This window comes from Amia ocellicauda, chromosome 17 (assembly GCF_036373705.1).
Source record: "Amia ocellicauda isolate fAmiCal2 chromosome 17, fAmiCal2.hap1, whole genome shotgun sequence".
Taxonomy (NCBI): domain Eukaryota; kingdom Metazoa; phylum Chordata; class Actinopteri; order Amiiformes; family Amiidae; genus Amia; species Amia ocellicauda.
In genome coordinates this window covers 15,718,778-15,735,642 of record NC_089866.1, presented here as the reverse complement: position 1 = coordinate 15,735,642, position 16,865 = coordinate 15,718,778, and the positions used below count along the sequence as shown (strand labels likewise).

Genomic DNA, 16,865 nt, shown 5'->3' with positions numbered 1-16,865 from the left:
TGGTAACGGACATAACCTACGTGCTACTATCCCTATTGATATTTGTTTCCGAGTCCCCATTTGCCTGTCTGGCCCATACTATTTTACAATTGGACATTTTTAAAGCTCTGATACTCTCTTTGATAAAACTGATCTCATTTCCCAAATGCTGCGTGCGTACGGCCACGGGAGGGCGGCTTTGCATTGCTCTCACTGCGCATGCGCGCCGGGCTGCGCGGGATTGGACTGTCCCGTGTAGGAACCCGAAGCGAAGGCGCATGTCTGTTGCAGCTCGGGGCCGCAGGGCAGGCGGGGTGGCGGTGCGGGTGTCGGGCAGCGGAGACACGGTCTGCAAACCCGCAGATGAGGAGTGCGCGACTCGCGGATCCCCGGAGCTCCACTGCGCTGCTGCACTTCGCCAAGGAGGTGGGAAAAAAAAGCCACAGCTGAGGTTTGAAATAGCCTGCATTTGACTTGCGTTTGTGGCATGGCTGACATAGTTCTGTTAGTGCTTTCTAAATTGAGGTGGGTTTTGTTTGCCGTGTCTGGCGGAGCGACCCAGTGCCGCGAAAGCGCTGCTGGACTGTCCAACTGGCAGGAGTGACAAGAAAAAGGAAAGACGTCCTGTTTTAAGTCCAGCTGAGGGCCTGTTAATTAGTGGTGACAGGCTGATTAAAACACCGCGTGGAGAGACGTGCTGGAGATAGATGACTCGATACGTGGGAATTACCGCTGCTTCTTTGCTCAAGTCATTGTATAGGACCCGTAGTTTACTGGGGACCTTTGAGTTCTGGTCAGCTGGGTGGCGGACGCACGGGTGTCGCTGTCACTGGTCGCGGCAGTGCGCACCTGTGGTCTGCGCTGTTGCCAAGGTTACTGCTAATTTTGTGCAGAATTGGGATTCTGGAATGCCTACTGCTAAACACGCGTCCCAGCTAGAAGAGGCATATTTGGGGACATGGTTAAGGGCGTGTCTTTTCTTTCTTTTTGTCTCTGCATTCGGAAAACAATTATGATGTTTTAAACCCCAATATTGTTTTAGAATTATAGGTTAATCTTCGCTTACCCCCTGCACGTCACGTACAACATAATGGCGCATAATATTCCTTATTTTAACATAATTCAGTGTACAGTGTGTATACATGGAACCTAAGGTTCTGTCTCTGATATAGTCCCGAGAGTCTTTTGACATAAGAAACCGACCAAACACTGATTTTAGCACACAGTGATCCTGTCCTGTATCTTGCAGGTTGGGCTCGGTGCCCTGTACTGACTGGCCCAGAACTCAATGAGTCGCCCAGGGCCACTGTAAGGAGCCACTGCAGGCAAAGTGACAATGGGAACCGAGGGAGAGGCGGCCCAGCGCTTCCTGGAGGAGTTTGTGAAGGAATTCCCCAACCCACTGGGCCCCGAGGAGCCCCTGCCTCTCAGCCCCCTGAGCAGCACAGTCAGCCCAGCTGAAGTCCAGGGAGAGAGCCTGGATCTGGCCCTGCGACTGCTGAGAGCCAGGTGAGATACGGCAACCTGAGGGTTTGGGGGCGGGGGGGATTGTCGGGAGTATGATCTGGTCTAGGCATGGGCAGCTCCAGTCATGGACAGCCAGATTCCTGCAAGTTAAATGTACCTTTCAGTTTGTTTTTTGACGTCCCTATCAGATTTGTTAATTGGCTGAGTGGTGATGGTCTGAAGTGGAATGTGGTGCTCCCGTCTGGCTGAGCAGCATAAATCGGCACACAACAACCCAAACCATGTCTCTAATCCCTGGTCCCCTGTGCCTGATTGCCCCAACATTACAGACCTTTTGAAATAAATTATTCAGATTAAAGCCAGAGAGAGGGGATGCTAAAGTCTGCTGCTGTGCTTCTGCATGTGGCAGATTTTAAAGACCTCTAATCCATCGTCTGCTCCCGCACCCCCCAGCCCCCCAGCATCTCTCTCCTTAGCCATTTCCCTATGATTATCTTTGCCTTCTATCTTAAACTGCACCTGGATCACATTTGCATAATGCAAACTGATGCAGACCCCAAAGCTGTAGAAAGAGCAATGCAACCTCAATGCTGGTTAAGAAGCTATCTCCTGACCCCAAACAGGCCTCCCTCTGCCTTTTGGTATGGGTACACAACCTGTCCGACGTTCCGCTGTTTAAGATTCAGAGTTCAGGTATGCTGCTACAGTTACAGTAGACACTGTGGCTGGAATGGAGACAGTTTGTGTTTGTACCGCAGTCCTACCTGTCTACATGCTCTCTCTGCATTATTCAAATTCCTACTCTGAGAAACCCAGCTGACACCCGATAGCCTTCCTTATCATGACCAGCAAGATGGGAGGAACAGTGAAGCATTGTGAAGATTAGTGCTTCAAAATCCCCAGTCTCTGTGTACCAGCAGTGTAAACGTACATTTGCCTTCGGGCATTATTACATAAATGTTTCATAAAGACAAGTTTTACATCTGAAAAAAGAAATAAACAAAAAAGCGGATTCATATTTTAAAATCAAGTTGAAATTGTTGGATATTTATTTGTAAAATAAGACTTGGGTGTGTTTTCTCTTTTGCAGCGTGTAATTTACAACTGCTGGGTTTCTTAATAATAATTATTTGGGTGAGAGGACTGCTAAGCCGAGGACCTGAGTGTAGTTTCTGTGTAACCGCTGAACCTTGGCTCCTGTGTTCCATAGCCTTGCTCTGACTTCCTGTGAGCGGGTGCACCATTGTTCGGTCTCTTCCTGCTTTTCAGCCCATTTCCTCTTCTAACTCTGTGGCGCAGATGAGGTAGAACCTAGGATCGATGTTAATTGAACTGTTCCGTGGGGTGTGGGGTGGGCCGCGAATGAAAAAACAGATCTGCTGGATTGGAATCGGATATGAAGACATAAATTCAATTTGGCACGTGTCTGTGGGCTAGCGTTTGAGCTGGGGATGAGTAACAAGAGGAAGACATTCATTCATCTGCTAGCTGCTTCCTCGTGCTATTTTCTCAGTTGTCTTGAGGAAGTCTATCCAGCAGACGCTTCCCCTCCCCTCTCTCGCATCCTGCTTTGCAGTTTTCGTTTCTCATTCATCGCCGGCGTGGTCCTTTGTGAGGGGGCGTTCGATGGCGTCTCAATTCTATCACTCAATACTCAGCGCAGGCTGCTTCTTCATCTTCGCTGGTTTCTCTGTTTTGATCCTATACTTGATAAAACTAAAAATAGAAAATCCCAAAACAGATGGACACACACTCACACACATACTTTTGACTAACAAGAGGCAGCTTCTGACTATTTTTTGCTTCTTGATTTTATGCTAACCAAGGAATCAGCTTTCAGAGTTCTTCTTTGTACCTTGGCCTGACTGTGCTGGGGTCTCCAGGTCCAGTGCTCTAGCCCTGCCTTCTCATTGAGCTAAAGGATGTTTGCTGTGGGAGGGGGGTCATTAATCATTACCCCCCGTGAGCAGTTTGAACAATGTTCCTGTAGCAGCTTGTTTACACGCTTTACTGGATCTAAGATTAAGCAATAATATTTTAGATTAAGCAAAAATATTATTCACATTACAGACCTACTAGACAATTGCCCAAATGCAAAGTACCAGTTTACTGAAAACTGACCCACAGCAAAAGCTTGTGCGCAATGTTCTGTAGGGCTTTCCTCTGCTGAACCCTTGTCCTGGACAGTGTGCAACATGCTTATCAGTCGTTGTCTTGGTTAGGTGCTGTGTTTTAGGGCCTTGTCTCTGTCCTCCGTCCACTGTGTGTGTGTCCCTCTCTGTGCGCAGGCCGGGTTTATGGCTGACAGGTGCAGATAGTGGCAGATGTTACTTTATGGAGTCCTGGCGGGTTGTGGTGTGTTTTTCTCTGTGTCTCATGAAAGATTAAAGAGACCCTTGGGAATGTCTGGAATCTAATCCAATGCTTTGCAGAGCAACAGTGAGGGAAAAAAGTATTTGATCCCCTGCTGATTTTGTACGTTTGCCCAATGACAAAGAAATGATCAGTCTATAATTTTAATGGTAGGTGTATTTTAACAGTGAGAGACAGAATAACAACAAAAAAATCCAGAAAAACGCATTTCAAAATAGTTATAAATTGATTTGCATGTTAATGAGGGAAATAAGTATTTGATCCCCTATCAATCCGCAAGATTTCTGGCTCCCAGGTGTCTTTTATACAGGTAACGAGCTGAGATTAGGAGCACTCTCTTAAAGGACCTGTATAAAAGACACCTGTCCACAGAAGCAATCAATCAATCAGATTCCAAACTCTCCACCATGGCCAAGACCAAAGAGCTGTCCAAGGATGTCAGGGACAAGATTGTAGACCTACACAAGGCTGGAATGGGCTACAAGACCATCGCCAAGCAGCTTGGTGAGAAGGTGACAACAGTTGGTGCGATTATTCGCAAATGGAAGAAACACAAAATAACTGTCAGTCTCCCTCGGTCTGGGGCTCCATGCAAGATCTCACCTCGTGGAGTTTCAATGATCATGAGAACGGTGAGGAATCATCCCAGAACTACACGGGAGGATCTTGTTAATGATCTCAAGGCAGCTGGGACCATAGTCACCAAGAAAACAATTGGTAACACACTACGCCGTGAAGGACTGAAATCCTGCAGCGCCCGCAAGGTCCCCCTGCTCAAGAAAGCACATGTACAGGCCTGTCTGATGTTTGCCAATGAACATCTGAATGATTCAGAGGAGAACTGGGTGAAAGTGTTATGGTCAGATGAGACCAAAATCGAGCTCTTTGGCATCAACTCAACTCGCCGTGTTTGGAGGAGGAGGAATGACCCCAAGAACACCATCCCCACCGTCAAACATGGAGGTGGAAACATTATGCTTTGGGGTGTTTTTCTGCTAAGGGGACAGGACAACTGCACCGAATCAAAGGGACGATGGACGGGGCCATGTACCGTCAAATCTTGGGTGAGAACCTCCTTCCCTCAGCCAGGGCATTGAAAATGGGTCGTGGATGGGTATTCCAGCATGACAATGACCCAAAACACACAGCCAAGGCAACAAAGGAGTGGCTCAAGAAGAAGCACATTAAGGTCCTGGAGTGGCCTAGCCAGTCTCCAGACCTTAATCCCATAGAAAATCTGTGGAGGGAGCTGAAGGTTCGAGTTGCCAAACGTCAGCCTCGAAACCTTAATGACTTGGAGAGGATCTGCAAAGAGGAGTGGGACAAAATCCCTCCTGAGATGTGTGCAAACCTGGTGGCCAACTACAAGAAACGTCTGACCTCTGTGATTGCCAACAAGGGTTTTTCCACCAAGTACTAAGTCGAAGGGGTCAAATACTTATTTCCCTCATTAACATGCAAATCAATTTATAACTTTTTTGAAATGTGTTTTTCTGGATTCTTTTGTTGTTATTCTGTCTCTCACTGTTAAAATACACCTACCATTAAAATTATAGACTGATCATTTCTTTGTCAGTGGGCAAACGTACAAAATCAGCAGGGGATCAAATACTTTTTTCCCTCACTGTATGGACAACTGCCCTGCTGATCTGTACAGCTGCTGGCAATTGTGCAATTGTATTGGCTTGAGTGGAGAATTTGTTTTTACCAAAAGTAATCAAAATGCTTCTCCTTAGTTTGTGCAATAGCATTAAATGTCTGGAGGGGACTTTTTCAAAACTACATAGGATACGCTCTTTTTCAGATTGCGTTATTGTATGCATAAGACACAAGGTTCTAACTAGAGGGAGTACAATGTACATCCATTTTAAATTACGTGTGCTGGGGGTGTTTTGTGGAACATTTCTTTCACTCTCTGAATGCTGTGGGCCTGTTGAGACTGCACATCACCAGACTATTGAAACGGCTCTTAAACGCCTCCTTCTGTGTTGCCCACCCCCCCCTGGAAAGCCCCACGCTGGTTTTGATCACAGCCCGACCTCATTGACATCTGCTCCCGAGAGCCCTGGAGAGAACCATTTGCACTCCAGCTTGCTAGCTGCTTCCCTTCAGATCCACTGATTGGCCCCCTCGCTGTGCTCCGGAGGGGTCTACCCCAGTCCTTCTGCAGCTAGAGAGGCCCGCCATGTGTCGCTGTCCAAACAAACTGCAGATCCTGTGGCCACTACGGCCGCCTGGCTGCCACGCAATGGTCGCAGTCATGGGAAAGCTGGGACACACTGCCCAGACAAGGTGGTTGATGCAGACTGTCCCGCCAACTGTGTCGATCTGCCATAGGTCTCACTGCAAAGTGACTCTCGCACTCAAAAGCAAAGGTACTGCAGAGCAGCCTCCTCTCACTGTAAACAAAAGAAAAAACAAAAGTCCTTATGTTGTGATGGTTGTTAATGTGAACCAGTGTGGAGTGTGCCAAATAGTGTGTGCCCTGATCAGATGTTATTTAGATATAGAAGCTTAACTTAAGATGAGTGATCTTTTGAAAGCCTGGTGTGGAAACTTTGCAGAGAATTCAATTCAAGCAGACAACCCCCCCTCTTTTCCCCCTTTCTCCTCCCTCCACCACACATTCCTCCATTTCTCTCTGCTTGTCTGCTCTTCCTGTAATCCAGCAGCACTGCTCAATGTGTGGGGCTCCTCTTGTTAATTAAGAGGTCTTACTGGAACAGTTTCTATAATTGTTTCTTTTCTGTCTCGCTCTTGTGCTTTAAAATTCTCTTTTTAACCTTTTACATGTTCTTAGTTTGTGTCTCTCCTCCTTGCTTTCGTATCGAGTCTTGCACACACCCACTTTTAAACTATGCAGCCATCCTACAGGCAAGATCGGTCATGCTGAAATTCCCAGCTCTTGATCCATTTCGGGTACTCCTACCTGCATATTTCTCTCACCCTTGCTGGCTGCAGGCAGTGGGAAACAGGTTGCCTTAAAACCGCATGGGATGTTGAAAGAACCGCAGATTTCATGCATAGCTAATGGAGCTCAATAACTGTGAAAACAAAAACAAAACCTGAATCGCTGCTGGTTTCCTGAGGTTTTGTTTGGTGGCTCTTCAAGACTGAACTGACTTGTTGCTTGAATTGATCTATATGATCACTGTTTCCAAGGCCCTGGCTCTTCAGTATAAGGAGGGAGTATCTACTGGACCCTTCCATCCACCCTCCTTTCTGAAGCTCCAGTGTCTGTGCTCATATAGGGGGTACAAAATCTTTCACAATTTACAATCTTGCAGCCACTAGTGTTTCCATTATCTATTGATGCTAAATGATACCATAATCTTCTGTAGCTCCACTTCTAATGGAGGCACGCAGGGGAGTCTGTTCCAGCCCTGCAATTCTTTGTGCAAGAGAACAAGAAAAAAAGTACTGTGTAATGTTTGTCATTTGTTTGTAGATGAAAGCTGTGCAACACAAGGACATTGTGGGCTCGACGGGGGGGGGGGTGTTGGTGTGGCAATGCAGTTACAATTAACACCCCCTCCTCTGGATTTTCTGTCCCCTCCAGGAATGCCCCGCCAGCGCTGGGTGCCGCCCTGTCCCACGCCGCTGTGTCTGAGCTGCTGAAGAGTGACCTGTCCTCCTTCCACACCAGCCCAGCACCCGAGCAGGACTGTGACTGTGAGTGCCCTCTTGTGCCACTGCAGGTTTAAAAACAAATAGATCACATCATAAACGCAGAGAAGTGCAAATCAGTTACATTAAAATACAATGTGCTGCATCTTCCGTGAGTTTAGAAGTCGGTTGATTCTTGTTTGAGCAAGAGCGGCTCTCGCCAGCAAGAAGGAAATGCCACTTGAATGGGGAATGTTTTCTGTTCGAGCCAGCAGGGAGGTGGAGAGATGAGGAGATAGAAAGAGAGAGAGAGAGACAGAAGGACAGAATGGAATCTCTGATTGTATCTCTTTCTGAGCTGCTTATTTAATTGTTGCCAATGGGGGGGGAGGGGGATTATGGAGGTGGCACTGTGGGGCATAGAGTAGCTATTGGGAATCATATCCTCCACCCAGAACATGCCCTGTGAGTGGGCTTGGGAACCCTCCTAGTGCCAGCTGTCCCAGCTCAGCCTGCCCCTCGTGTATCCTGCCAGCCACAGTGCCAACAAAGGCTATCACAGTTGGTTCCTATTAGAGCAGTAGGTAATTAACATAATTAGCTCTGTTATTCTGCAGCCAGATTGGACACGGTCTAGCTGTGGATAAAGATGAACAAAAACCATGTTGTTTTCCCCCAGCACCGAGCCCAGCAAGGAGGGGTGGTGCTCAGCCAAGGGTCTCGCTTCACGGCTGGGTCAGGGCGCGCCTTGGTATTTTAAACGTCCTTAGCAGACGCCCTTACCCAGGGCAACTTGAACAGTGGTCACAGGAGCGTACATGTTTCAAGAATTGTAGGGTGATGTTGGCCAAGAGCAAGCGCAAAATAAAGTGTGTGATTTTATGCGGGGGCAATTCCAGTAAAAGTAGAAAAGTATGGCACTACTGACATCATAGTCACAGTGCCCTCTAGGGCCAGTGTGCATCTGGTACAGAATAAAATTATCTAAATCAACTGGCTGGATTGTACTGCAAAAATCAGCAGAACCGCTGAGCTCACTGACTCCACATGGAGCCATAACATGAGGAAGGCTTGCTGTGTTGCAGTGCACCCACTTTTCGTGCAGTCTTCTGTGCATGTATACAATGTATATCATGAGTGCATGGTAAACTCAAAGCACTGTTACGTTTTGGTCCATTTCTACGGAGTTAACTGAATTAGGTGTAGATTTTCATGGGTTCGGGCTGTTGTTAGGGATTAAAATGGTATAGGTAATCTATGGATGTTATATAATGGTTCATGGTTCAAGCCAAATCTCTGTATTTTGAATATTTATTCAATATTAAGAACAAGGATTTATTGTACAAGTTATTTCATAGTTCTATCTGTTGTAAGTGGAGATTTGGATGATTAAGAAAAAAGATTACTATGAAAAAGGCAAATTGCCAACACATTGTATAGCTTAATGCGCCTTACACCCAATTTAAAGGCAGAACCTGAAAAGCTGTTGTGTAGATCGTGTTTAGCTTGTGCTGGAGTTGTTTTACTGAGACCATGCTAAATATCTTGGAGTGAAATAGAAAGCCCTCTCCTGCCCTCTACTGTCCATTTTTGGCATTGCATCTGAAGCTCAACAGGAGAAAGCTACTCTTCAGAGACTTTGTTTCAAGAATCAACACACAGTGCTTTACATTTACAACACTACGAAAGGCACACGCAGTTATGTTTGCTACAACATTTCGGTTGTTAAGTGAATGTCACAGCAGCCCCTGTCTGTCTTCCTCTCGTGCGGTGCAGTGTTGAAGTCGGAGCCCCTACAGCGGAGCTTCCTGAACCGACTGCGCGAGGTGTGCAGCGCGTGGCAGTGGGAGCCTCCCCCCGTCCCGTCAAGACGGCGCTACCTGCTCACCTCTTCCCACGCCATCCGCAACACACGCCGGAAGATGGAGGACCGGCACGTGGAGCTGTGCGACTTCGACCGACTGCTTGGCCTGCAGGTAACCGCCCAAACTCCCCGCATCCCCCTTTTCTTTCAGCTTCCAACCCTAATGCGGTGATTCCCAGGCCAGTATTGGCTTGGTCCCACAGAAGAAGGTGCTGGTGCTGTCTAACATGTCTTCTTTAACATCTAAAGTCTGTTGACATTTTAATCTCTACTCTAACCCCTAATCTCTACTACCATTCTAATCTCTACCCTAAGCCTCCTTGCCTATCATTTAGGCTCCAACCCATTGGTCTCTCTTCCTGCACAAAGAGCTCCTGAGTTTTTTAGTTGCAGGGATAGAGCAAATGAAAAAGAAGAGGATATACGGATAAACAAACGTATAGCTACATAATTTCAGATGCAAATACAACTCTCACAGTCTGCTGGTCAGTGCGCTAGATGTGTAGGCACATCGTTTGTGAAGCAGATGTAAGCAACCGAAGCATCAGTATTTATCTAGCTGTCTGGGGCTGGTTGCAGGCAGTCTCTCTGTGAGTGAGTGAGTCCCCTGGTTTCCCAGCATTACTATAAGCTGTCTGTCTCACGCACCAGTGGTCTAACTTGTTCCATAGGCTCAGACTGCTGCAATAACAACAGGCCAGTCTGTGTGCTGCCTGTCGCTGTGAACCACAGGCAGGTCTTCACGCTAATTGGAGGAGATGGTGTTCCTGAGAAATGCCCACTGCGTGACTAAGATGTGAATGTGAACCTCTGGTGTCCTGTCCCTCATCCCCCAGGACAACACCGAGCGTGCATACTTCGCGGTGTTCGACGGCCACGGTGGGGTGGACGCAGCCACATTCGCCGCCACGCACCTGCATGTCAGCCTGGGCCAGCAGGAGGCGCTGCGGAGCGACCCTGCCATGGCTCTGCAGAAGGCCTTTGCTCACACGGACGACTTGTTCAGGGAGAAAGCCAAAAGAGATGTGAGTGGGCTTTGTTTTTTACACACTGAACTTTTAGGAATCCTTCTACCAGCGCTTGGCACACTAGTACAGTTGTTCAAGCTAGGGGTTGGGGCTTTATTGTAAAGTGTTGCTTGTGCTTGTCTGAATTTGATTGTTCTCTAAAGTCTTTCCACAAAGCTCAAACTAAATGTATTAAAATATACACAATGGAAAAGACCATACAATTACAGTAACAAGATAAATGAAAAGGTTTTCGACCGCCATTTGTTTCTGAATTATATCTTTCAAGTACTCTGCGTGTGCGTCTCCAATGCCTTGGTTCCACTGGCTTAAGTGGCTGTGCCGTGCCGGAGATATTAGGAAGAGCTAAATGTGTGTAGACAACATTAAATTCAGATAAGCATTACGTTACTGTAAGAAAACATTTCCATGTGCAACAATAACAATACATATTTGCTATTTCGTATTATTATTATTATTATCATCGTCATTTGTGCTAGTATATATGTCTTTTAAATGGCACAATGTGACTCCATTAACTTTCACCCTTTCTACAGATTTGTAACTGCAAACGACGCTTTTTGCGTGTTCGCCTTCATACTGATTGTCTCTGCGGGGCTGCACACCATTCACAAGATGACAGCCTGAAACAGCGTTCAGTTGTTCATAAAATATTAATAAAATATCACGGCACTGCACCGGGGTCCGGTGAAATCTGTGTTCGGCAAGTTTATAATACACTCGGATATTAACTGTAAGCAGTCACTGTTTCTGTACGTGGATTTCACTCCATGCTGCTAATAAACCTGTAATTTCTTTGTGATCCCACACCGCACTTGAGATTATATCTTCCGACATAATGTATCTGATCTCTTCCCTGTGTCTACAAGTCCAGCACACATCTCCGCTTCTGAAAGAGAAGTATTTCCTCAGTGGGGTGACAGACGCTTACGGCCGCGTCTGCCAGCTGACAGTTAACCGGCCACAAAACACGGACGCGTCAAGACACTTAAGCCAGTGGAAACGCCGGTTTAAGCGTCTGGGGCTGGACATGTCCGCCAGTAGAAACGGAGCACAAGAAGATCCTGACTGCTGTCTCTCTCTCTGGCTGTCTGTGTGTTAGCGGCTACGCTGTGGCAGTACGGGGTTGGCTGTGCTGATTGAAGGGGAGCGCCTCCATGTGGCCTGGCTGGGCGACTCGCAGGCTATGCTGGTGCGACAGGGCCAGGCCGTCACCCTGATGGAGCCCCACAAGCCTGAGAGAGAGGTACGGAACACCGCGCCGCTAGAATTCAGAATGTGGAGTTTCGATTTGGAACAGATGGAAGCAGGCAACCACACAATCAAAGTGCTCTCATTCTCTAGTCAGTGCCATTTCATTAAGGTATTGAGTTTATATTGGATAAAAACAATGCACCTGATTCATCCTTCGAGTGAAAGCCTGCAGTGTATATCTGGAGGATTTATTTTTAGAAGACCTCTGTACAATCTCACTAGTTTTAGGTTTTATTTAATTGTATCTGACTTGTATCGTCAGTTTCCTGGCCTGTTCTCTTTTGTGGCAGTTCCCACAACCTGACTTGAGTGGTGAGCGATAGGCAACGGCTGAATGGATATCTTTGTGCCGCACACCCTGAGAGTCCATCGCATGGCGTGTTGTGGTCTGATTTGTTTGTTCAGCTGCCTCACTGTTTGTCAGGCACTTCTCCATCCCAGGCTGTATCGAGCGAGATGGCATACTGTGGCCATAAATATATCGGGCTGTATATGCTGTTAATTAATCATGTTTATCTCGCTGATACTTATGCTGCGTGGGAAATGGAATGCTGACTTGTCCCTCTTGGCAGGACGAGAAGCGACGGATAGAGGACTTGGGCGGCTGTATAGTGTTCATGGGATGCTGGAGGGTCAACGGCACATACGCGGTGTCCAGGGCGATCGGTGAGTGCACTAGCCTACTCGACTGTCTCCCCAAAGAAGTGTTGTGAATCCATTTTTTATTTTACATTTTTATTATATCCTTAATCTATTCTTCTGTTTAAATCAATGACCCTACTTTCTGAGTATTGAAATATTTATGATATTTTTTTAAGGTTTAGCTGGTCCCTGTGTTTAGAATTAACAAGCAGGGCCTCAGGACATCAAAGCAGTCCCTGGCCGAGCCTCAGGCGGAGATCAAACGTGCACGGCCCGCTCTGCCTTTGTATTCCAAGTAGCTCATTAATGGAGCTCGCTGCCTTCAAGCATTCGGGTCCCTCTCTTCACAGCATCTTCATAAAATAGCACATTCACATCTGTCATCACGCAAGCAAGCAAGCTCTAATTACGATTAAGTCATTAATGCAAATTGCTCCCTCCCTCCCCCGAAAGTGCTGTTTTTCCCCCCCTTTCATTTATTTATCTCCACTCATATTTCAAACTCCCCTTGAGCTGTGTTAACAGGTTCAATAATAATATTGCCTCCTTTGCCTTCGTGGAATGAGGGCCCAGAGCATGAACAAGATTTTTCAGAGTGTCCAGCATAACCCCTGCGTCTTGCTCTGTCCCCGCCCAGGTGACTTTGACCAGAAGCCCTACATCTCCAACGAGGCGGACTGCAAGACTGTCCCGCTGTCCGGCGCGGAGGACTATGTGCTCCTGGCCTGCGACGGTTTCTTTGACATCGTGCAGCCGCAGGAAGTTGCCGGGCTGGTCCTGGAGCACCTGCAGCAGAGTGGGGGACAGGGTGTGGGGGCTGCCCAGAGCCTCGTGGCCCGAGCCAAGAGCTGCGGCTCCACCGACAACATCACCGTGCTGCTGGTTTTCCTCCGGGACCCCCAGGACATCCTGCGCGAGGCTGCGGCGGGAGGGGGGCGGCAGGCCGAGACCCAGCCGCCCGAGTTCGTCTTCTTCCGAGACAACGGAGAGAGCGGACAGATGGAGGCGGTTACTGCCGAGACGAGTCGGAGCACAGGAGGAAAAGCAGAGGAGGGAGCTAAAGAACAAAGCCAATAAACAAACGAAAATTGTTTAGAATGAGAAAAGAGAACCACAGAAAAAAAACGCAGGATTTCTGGCTTTTGCACTGCTTGTTTTCGCTCGCTGTTGCCAACCTTTGGAAATAAGTGTTCTTGCGGTAACTGTGACGAATAACTGCAGTGGTTGGTCATTTGCGATAGTTGGTTATTGGCCACAGCTCCTGGTCTCGCAGGGAGGCAGCCATGTAAACTATATGCCGATTGTGTGTTACTGAGACAAATCTGCAGCACCAGGGGTGGGGGGGTACAGCCCTGCCTGTTGCCTCGTACTGAGCTGCCTCCTGCGTCTGTGAACTGAGGTGCTAAGAGGTTTCAGCATCCAGTTACTATTGCCTGGCCTCCCTCAGAGACCGATTTAATAATGCTTTATGCGTGTGGTGAGAGCTTTGTTATACTGTGCTGGTGTTCTTGTGTGTGTGTGTGTGTGTGTGTGTGTGTGTGTGTATGTGTATTTGTTTTTTTAATAAGCTTTTTGTTTGTTTGTCTGGTATCCTTGTGATCTGTGAGCTGTGCTTTAAATAACTCCCTTTATTCTGTCCCTAAATGTGTCAGGTTAGTCGGAAAAGGCTTAATGACACTTCTGTTCTTGCGCAGCAGAGGCAGCCTTGATGTCTCTCTGTGCCTCAGGAACCCCAGAGAGATCAAAAACAGTGTTATAAAATAAAGAGCTGGGGCTGTTTTGAGAAGAACCAAAGATAAGCGATTGGCGTGATGTGTTTGACTTACACCTGGCCTGTAGCTCTGCTGTAATTGAACACGATGCCTTGTGTTATGTGCCTAATGGGTTACATGTAAGGGAAGTGTCTGAAGTGTTTGAATACCATGCATATTTAGATCTGCAATGCTAAGTAACAGTAACAGCTAATACACAATAATAGGGCCACTAAAGGAACAATCAGATAATGTTTTTAAATAATTATGAGTTTTAAATCTGATATTAATTTCTTCCAGACCGCTCACTGTAATATTTACATATTGATTGTCATTATTGGCTTTTTAAGTGTTGCCTTGACTCCAGAGCTGCTGTGGTCCCTTGTCCTCTGTCTGAATTGAGTTCATCTGAGAGTCACGCTCTGTGCTGCAGGGGAGTCTGACTGGGCAGCACTTGATTGGAAGTGTGGCACAGTAATGTGGAGTCTGCATATTCTGCGATCGACAAGAATTTAATCTGGAAACAGATCTGGGCCCGAGCCTTTCATCCCCGCACGGCTCCATGCCAATGTCAACGTTTCGTCTGATCGGAAATGCTAGGTTGGTGACATCACTTTGCTGGAAATGCTGCTGTGATATCTGTTTCCTAATGCTGTGCATCTGTATCTGGCAAGCTCGGAGAGAGTGGCTGCCAGGGAGCACAATCCCCATAGTGCTATGCTGATCTCTGACAGAGACGGGACACCAGCAGCCGTTGCATTCATGACTTGTATGGCAGATTTGGTCATCTGGCCCTTAATTAATTTTAATCAAGCATTTGGATACTAGTATATCCTGGTAAGGCCATGAAACTGAGTTGCACAGACTGTGGGCGTAATGACACAAGGTAGGGGTGTGGCATCCCACTGTGGGCGCCCACTTTCAGGGCTGCAGGGCGAGCTGATTTCTGTCCCCATAAATTCTTTTTACTGAATGTTACCTGGACGATAAGGCAAATCCCCAGTTCTCTCGTTCTGTGAAGGGTAGGTCCACAGCCCACAGCAGTCCAGCCAGGCATGACGGGAGCTGCCCGTCTCCGGTATAACACAAACTCCGGAGCAACAGAGGTCAGACAGTATGACTTGACCTTTAAAAATATTGTTGACGTGGCCCGTCCTCGGCTTGTCTTCCTCTGTGCCTTGTTTGCTACGGCTAAGGTACCCCTGGTTTTGAGATCACGGCTGCATCGCTCTGGATGTTTTCTCTTCTGTGGCATCGAGAGGGAGAGAGGGTTTGGTTTTGGCAGTATTGCACCACTGGGTTTTGAGAGGGGGATTATGTGGTTCAACTCCTGTATTTTGTCTTTTTGTTTTGAACTGTTGAGGTTACCAAACAACCATTGTGCAACCAACTGCCGTCTTCCTAAATGCCTTGGAATTAAAAACAAACATCCCCTCACAGGGTTTACCTCTTGCACCATTTGGTGTGGTGTGCACAGTATCTAAACAAGCCTTTTTGCAGTGTAGGTTTTATACAGTATTAATCTTTCAGTATATTCCTTTTGTATGTTTTTTAATGTTTTATGAATGTATGCGTGATATGTGTTGGTAATACATGATTATCAAGGAGTATTTTAACATTTTCAAAAATACAAAACCCATGTGTCATCACATTCGGGTGGGGGGTAGATTGTATTTTTTAATTTAAACTTAGGTGTGTTTAATTTAACATTTATTATATATACATCATTAAGTTAAAAATATAAATGATTTGTTACAAGCCATTTTAATACAGGTCATCTTTTTAAGTGCCTTAACCAGATCTGCTAATGACTGTATTCATGTTACATGTATTTCTTCCAAGTAGGCATTGCTTGCTAAAATCTAATTTGCAGGAAAAAAAGAACAACCCGAAAATACATTAACTTAGTGCTGATAGTTTTGTGTTTGTTGCTTGTTACATTGTATTTATAAAGACTATGGTATTATGTTTATATGTAACTTGTTATTATTGGCCTGCTGTGTTATTGATGTGCTTGGAAGAATAAGGATTCTGCCGACACACGTGGCTCTCAATGTTCCCATAATGCCACTTGTATGGCCACTTTCCTGTGGCCCTGGAGGAGTTTCCCCAGACACCCATGGGCTTTGGTGCATCTACATGCACATCGTTAATACTTCAGATTTATCTGTACCTTCTGGTTTACACCGAAGGTCACATTTGCAGGACTGCTTCATGTCAAAGACCTGTTGCAGCTCTTGTGAGGCCAAACGCACCATCACACATGATGTATGTTAATGCGTCAGATTGCGCTCTGTGAAAGCGTGGCCCAGGTGTTGCTTTTCGGAATGGGACAAGAGCTTCAAAACCGAGGCCTGTTGATGCTGACAACATCGTGTGCAAGAATTGGGACAAAGATGTGTCCTGTGTGATGAGCAGTCCTTATCTGAGTTCTGCGTATTGCTTGGACTGTAAATTGAGGAGATCGCATCAAGTTGTATGGTGTGTTCTTCTGTTCTTCCCTATGTGCAGTGTAGCCTGTGCGGAGGTACTGAATAGTATTAATGTCATTACTTTTCTAAAGGCCCAGCAGGAGGGAAAATTGCCATATGTATTTTTTAATTTATAAAGCATCTGTAACCATTTAATACCATGTATAACCATGCTAAATACCACGAAACTGCCATTTTCCTTGCCTGTACCACTATAACCTGTTATTGTTGAAATCCATATTAAACCTCAGCTATGGCAACAGCTGATGCTTTCTTTGGTTCATGTACTGCTATCCCTTACAGAACTGATTTGTACCAGTAAAGTGTTACATCAAGGTGTATGCTCTTGTGTTACCTCCCCAAAAGTCTTATTTTTAATGCAATGCCACCCACCCCCCCCACCCCATCGTATATTAAAAGTAACCACAAT

The 16,865-nt window shown here is 46.5% G+C and overlaps 1 protein-coding gene across 2 annotated transcripts; it reads left to right on the top strand.

The window, feature by feature from the left end:
* Positions 1–253: 253 nt before the first annotated feature.
* ppm1f (protein phosphatase, Mg2+/Mn2+ dependent, 1F) lies at positions 254–16,697 on the top strand. 2 transcript variants are annotated; one of them, XM_066688763.1, is made up of 8 exons: positions 254–405; positions 1,229–1,488; positions 7,379–7,491; positions 9,202–9,401; positions 10,126–10,314; positions 11,420–11,563; positions 12,144–12,237; positions 12,851–16,697. In XM_066688763.1, exons 2-8 carry the CDS (start codon positions 1,316–1,318, stop codon positions 13,288–13,290), a joined length of 1,353 nt encoding a protein of 450 aa, XP_066544860.1. In that variant the 5' UTR covers positions 254–405; positions 1,229–1,315; the 3' UTR covers positions 13,291–16,697. The 2 variants fall into 2 exon arrangements, with proteins under 2 accessions (XP_066544860.1, XP_066544861.1); XM_066688764.1 differs by having other exon boundaries at positions 266–430.
* The last annotated feature ends 168 nt before the right edge of the window (positions 16,698–16,865 follow it).

Bases quoted from the DNA above. Each gene is read 5' to 3' on its own strand.
- ppm1f (XM_066688763.1), top strand. From the start codon at position 1,316: ATGGGAACCGAGGGAGAGGCGGCCCAGCGCTTCCTGGAGGAGTTTGTG. The intron at 10,315-11,419 runs GTGAGTGGGCTT...TCTGTGTGTTAG, and splicing joins GGGAGAAAGCCAAAAGAGAT to CGGCTACGCTGTGGCAGTAC. The intron at 12,238-12,850 runs GTGAGTGCACTA...GTCCCCGCCCAG, and splicing joins CGCGGTGTCCAGGGCGATCG to GTGACTTTGACCAGAAGCCC.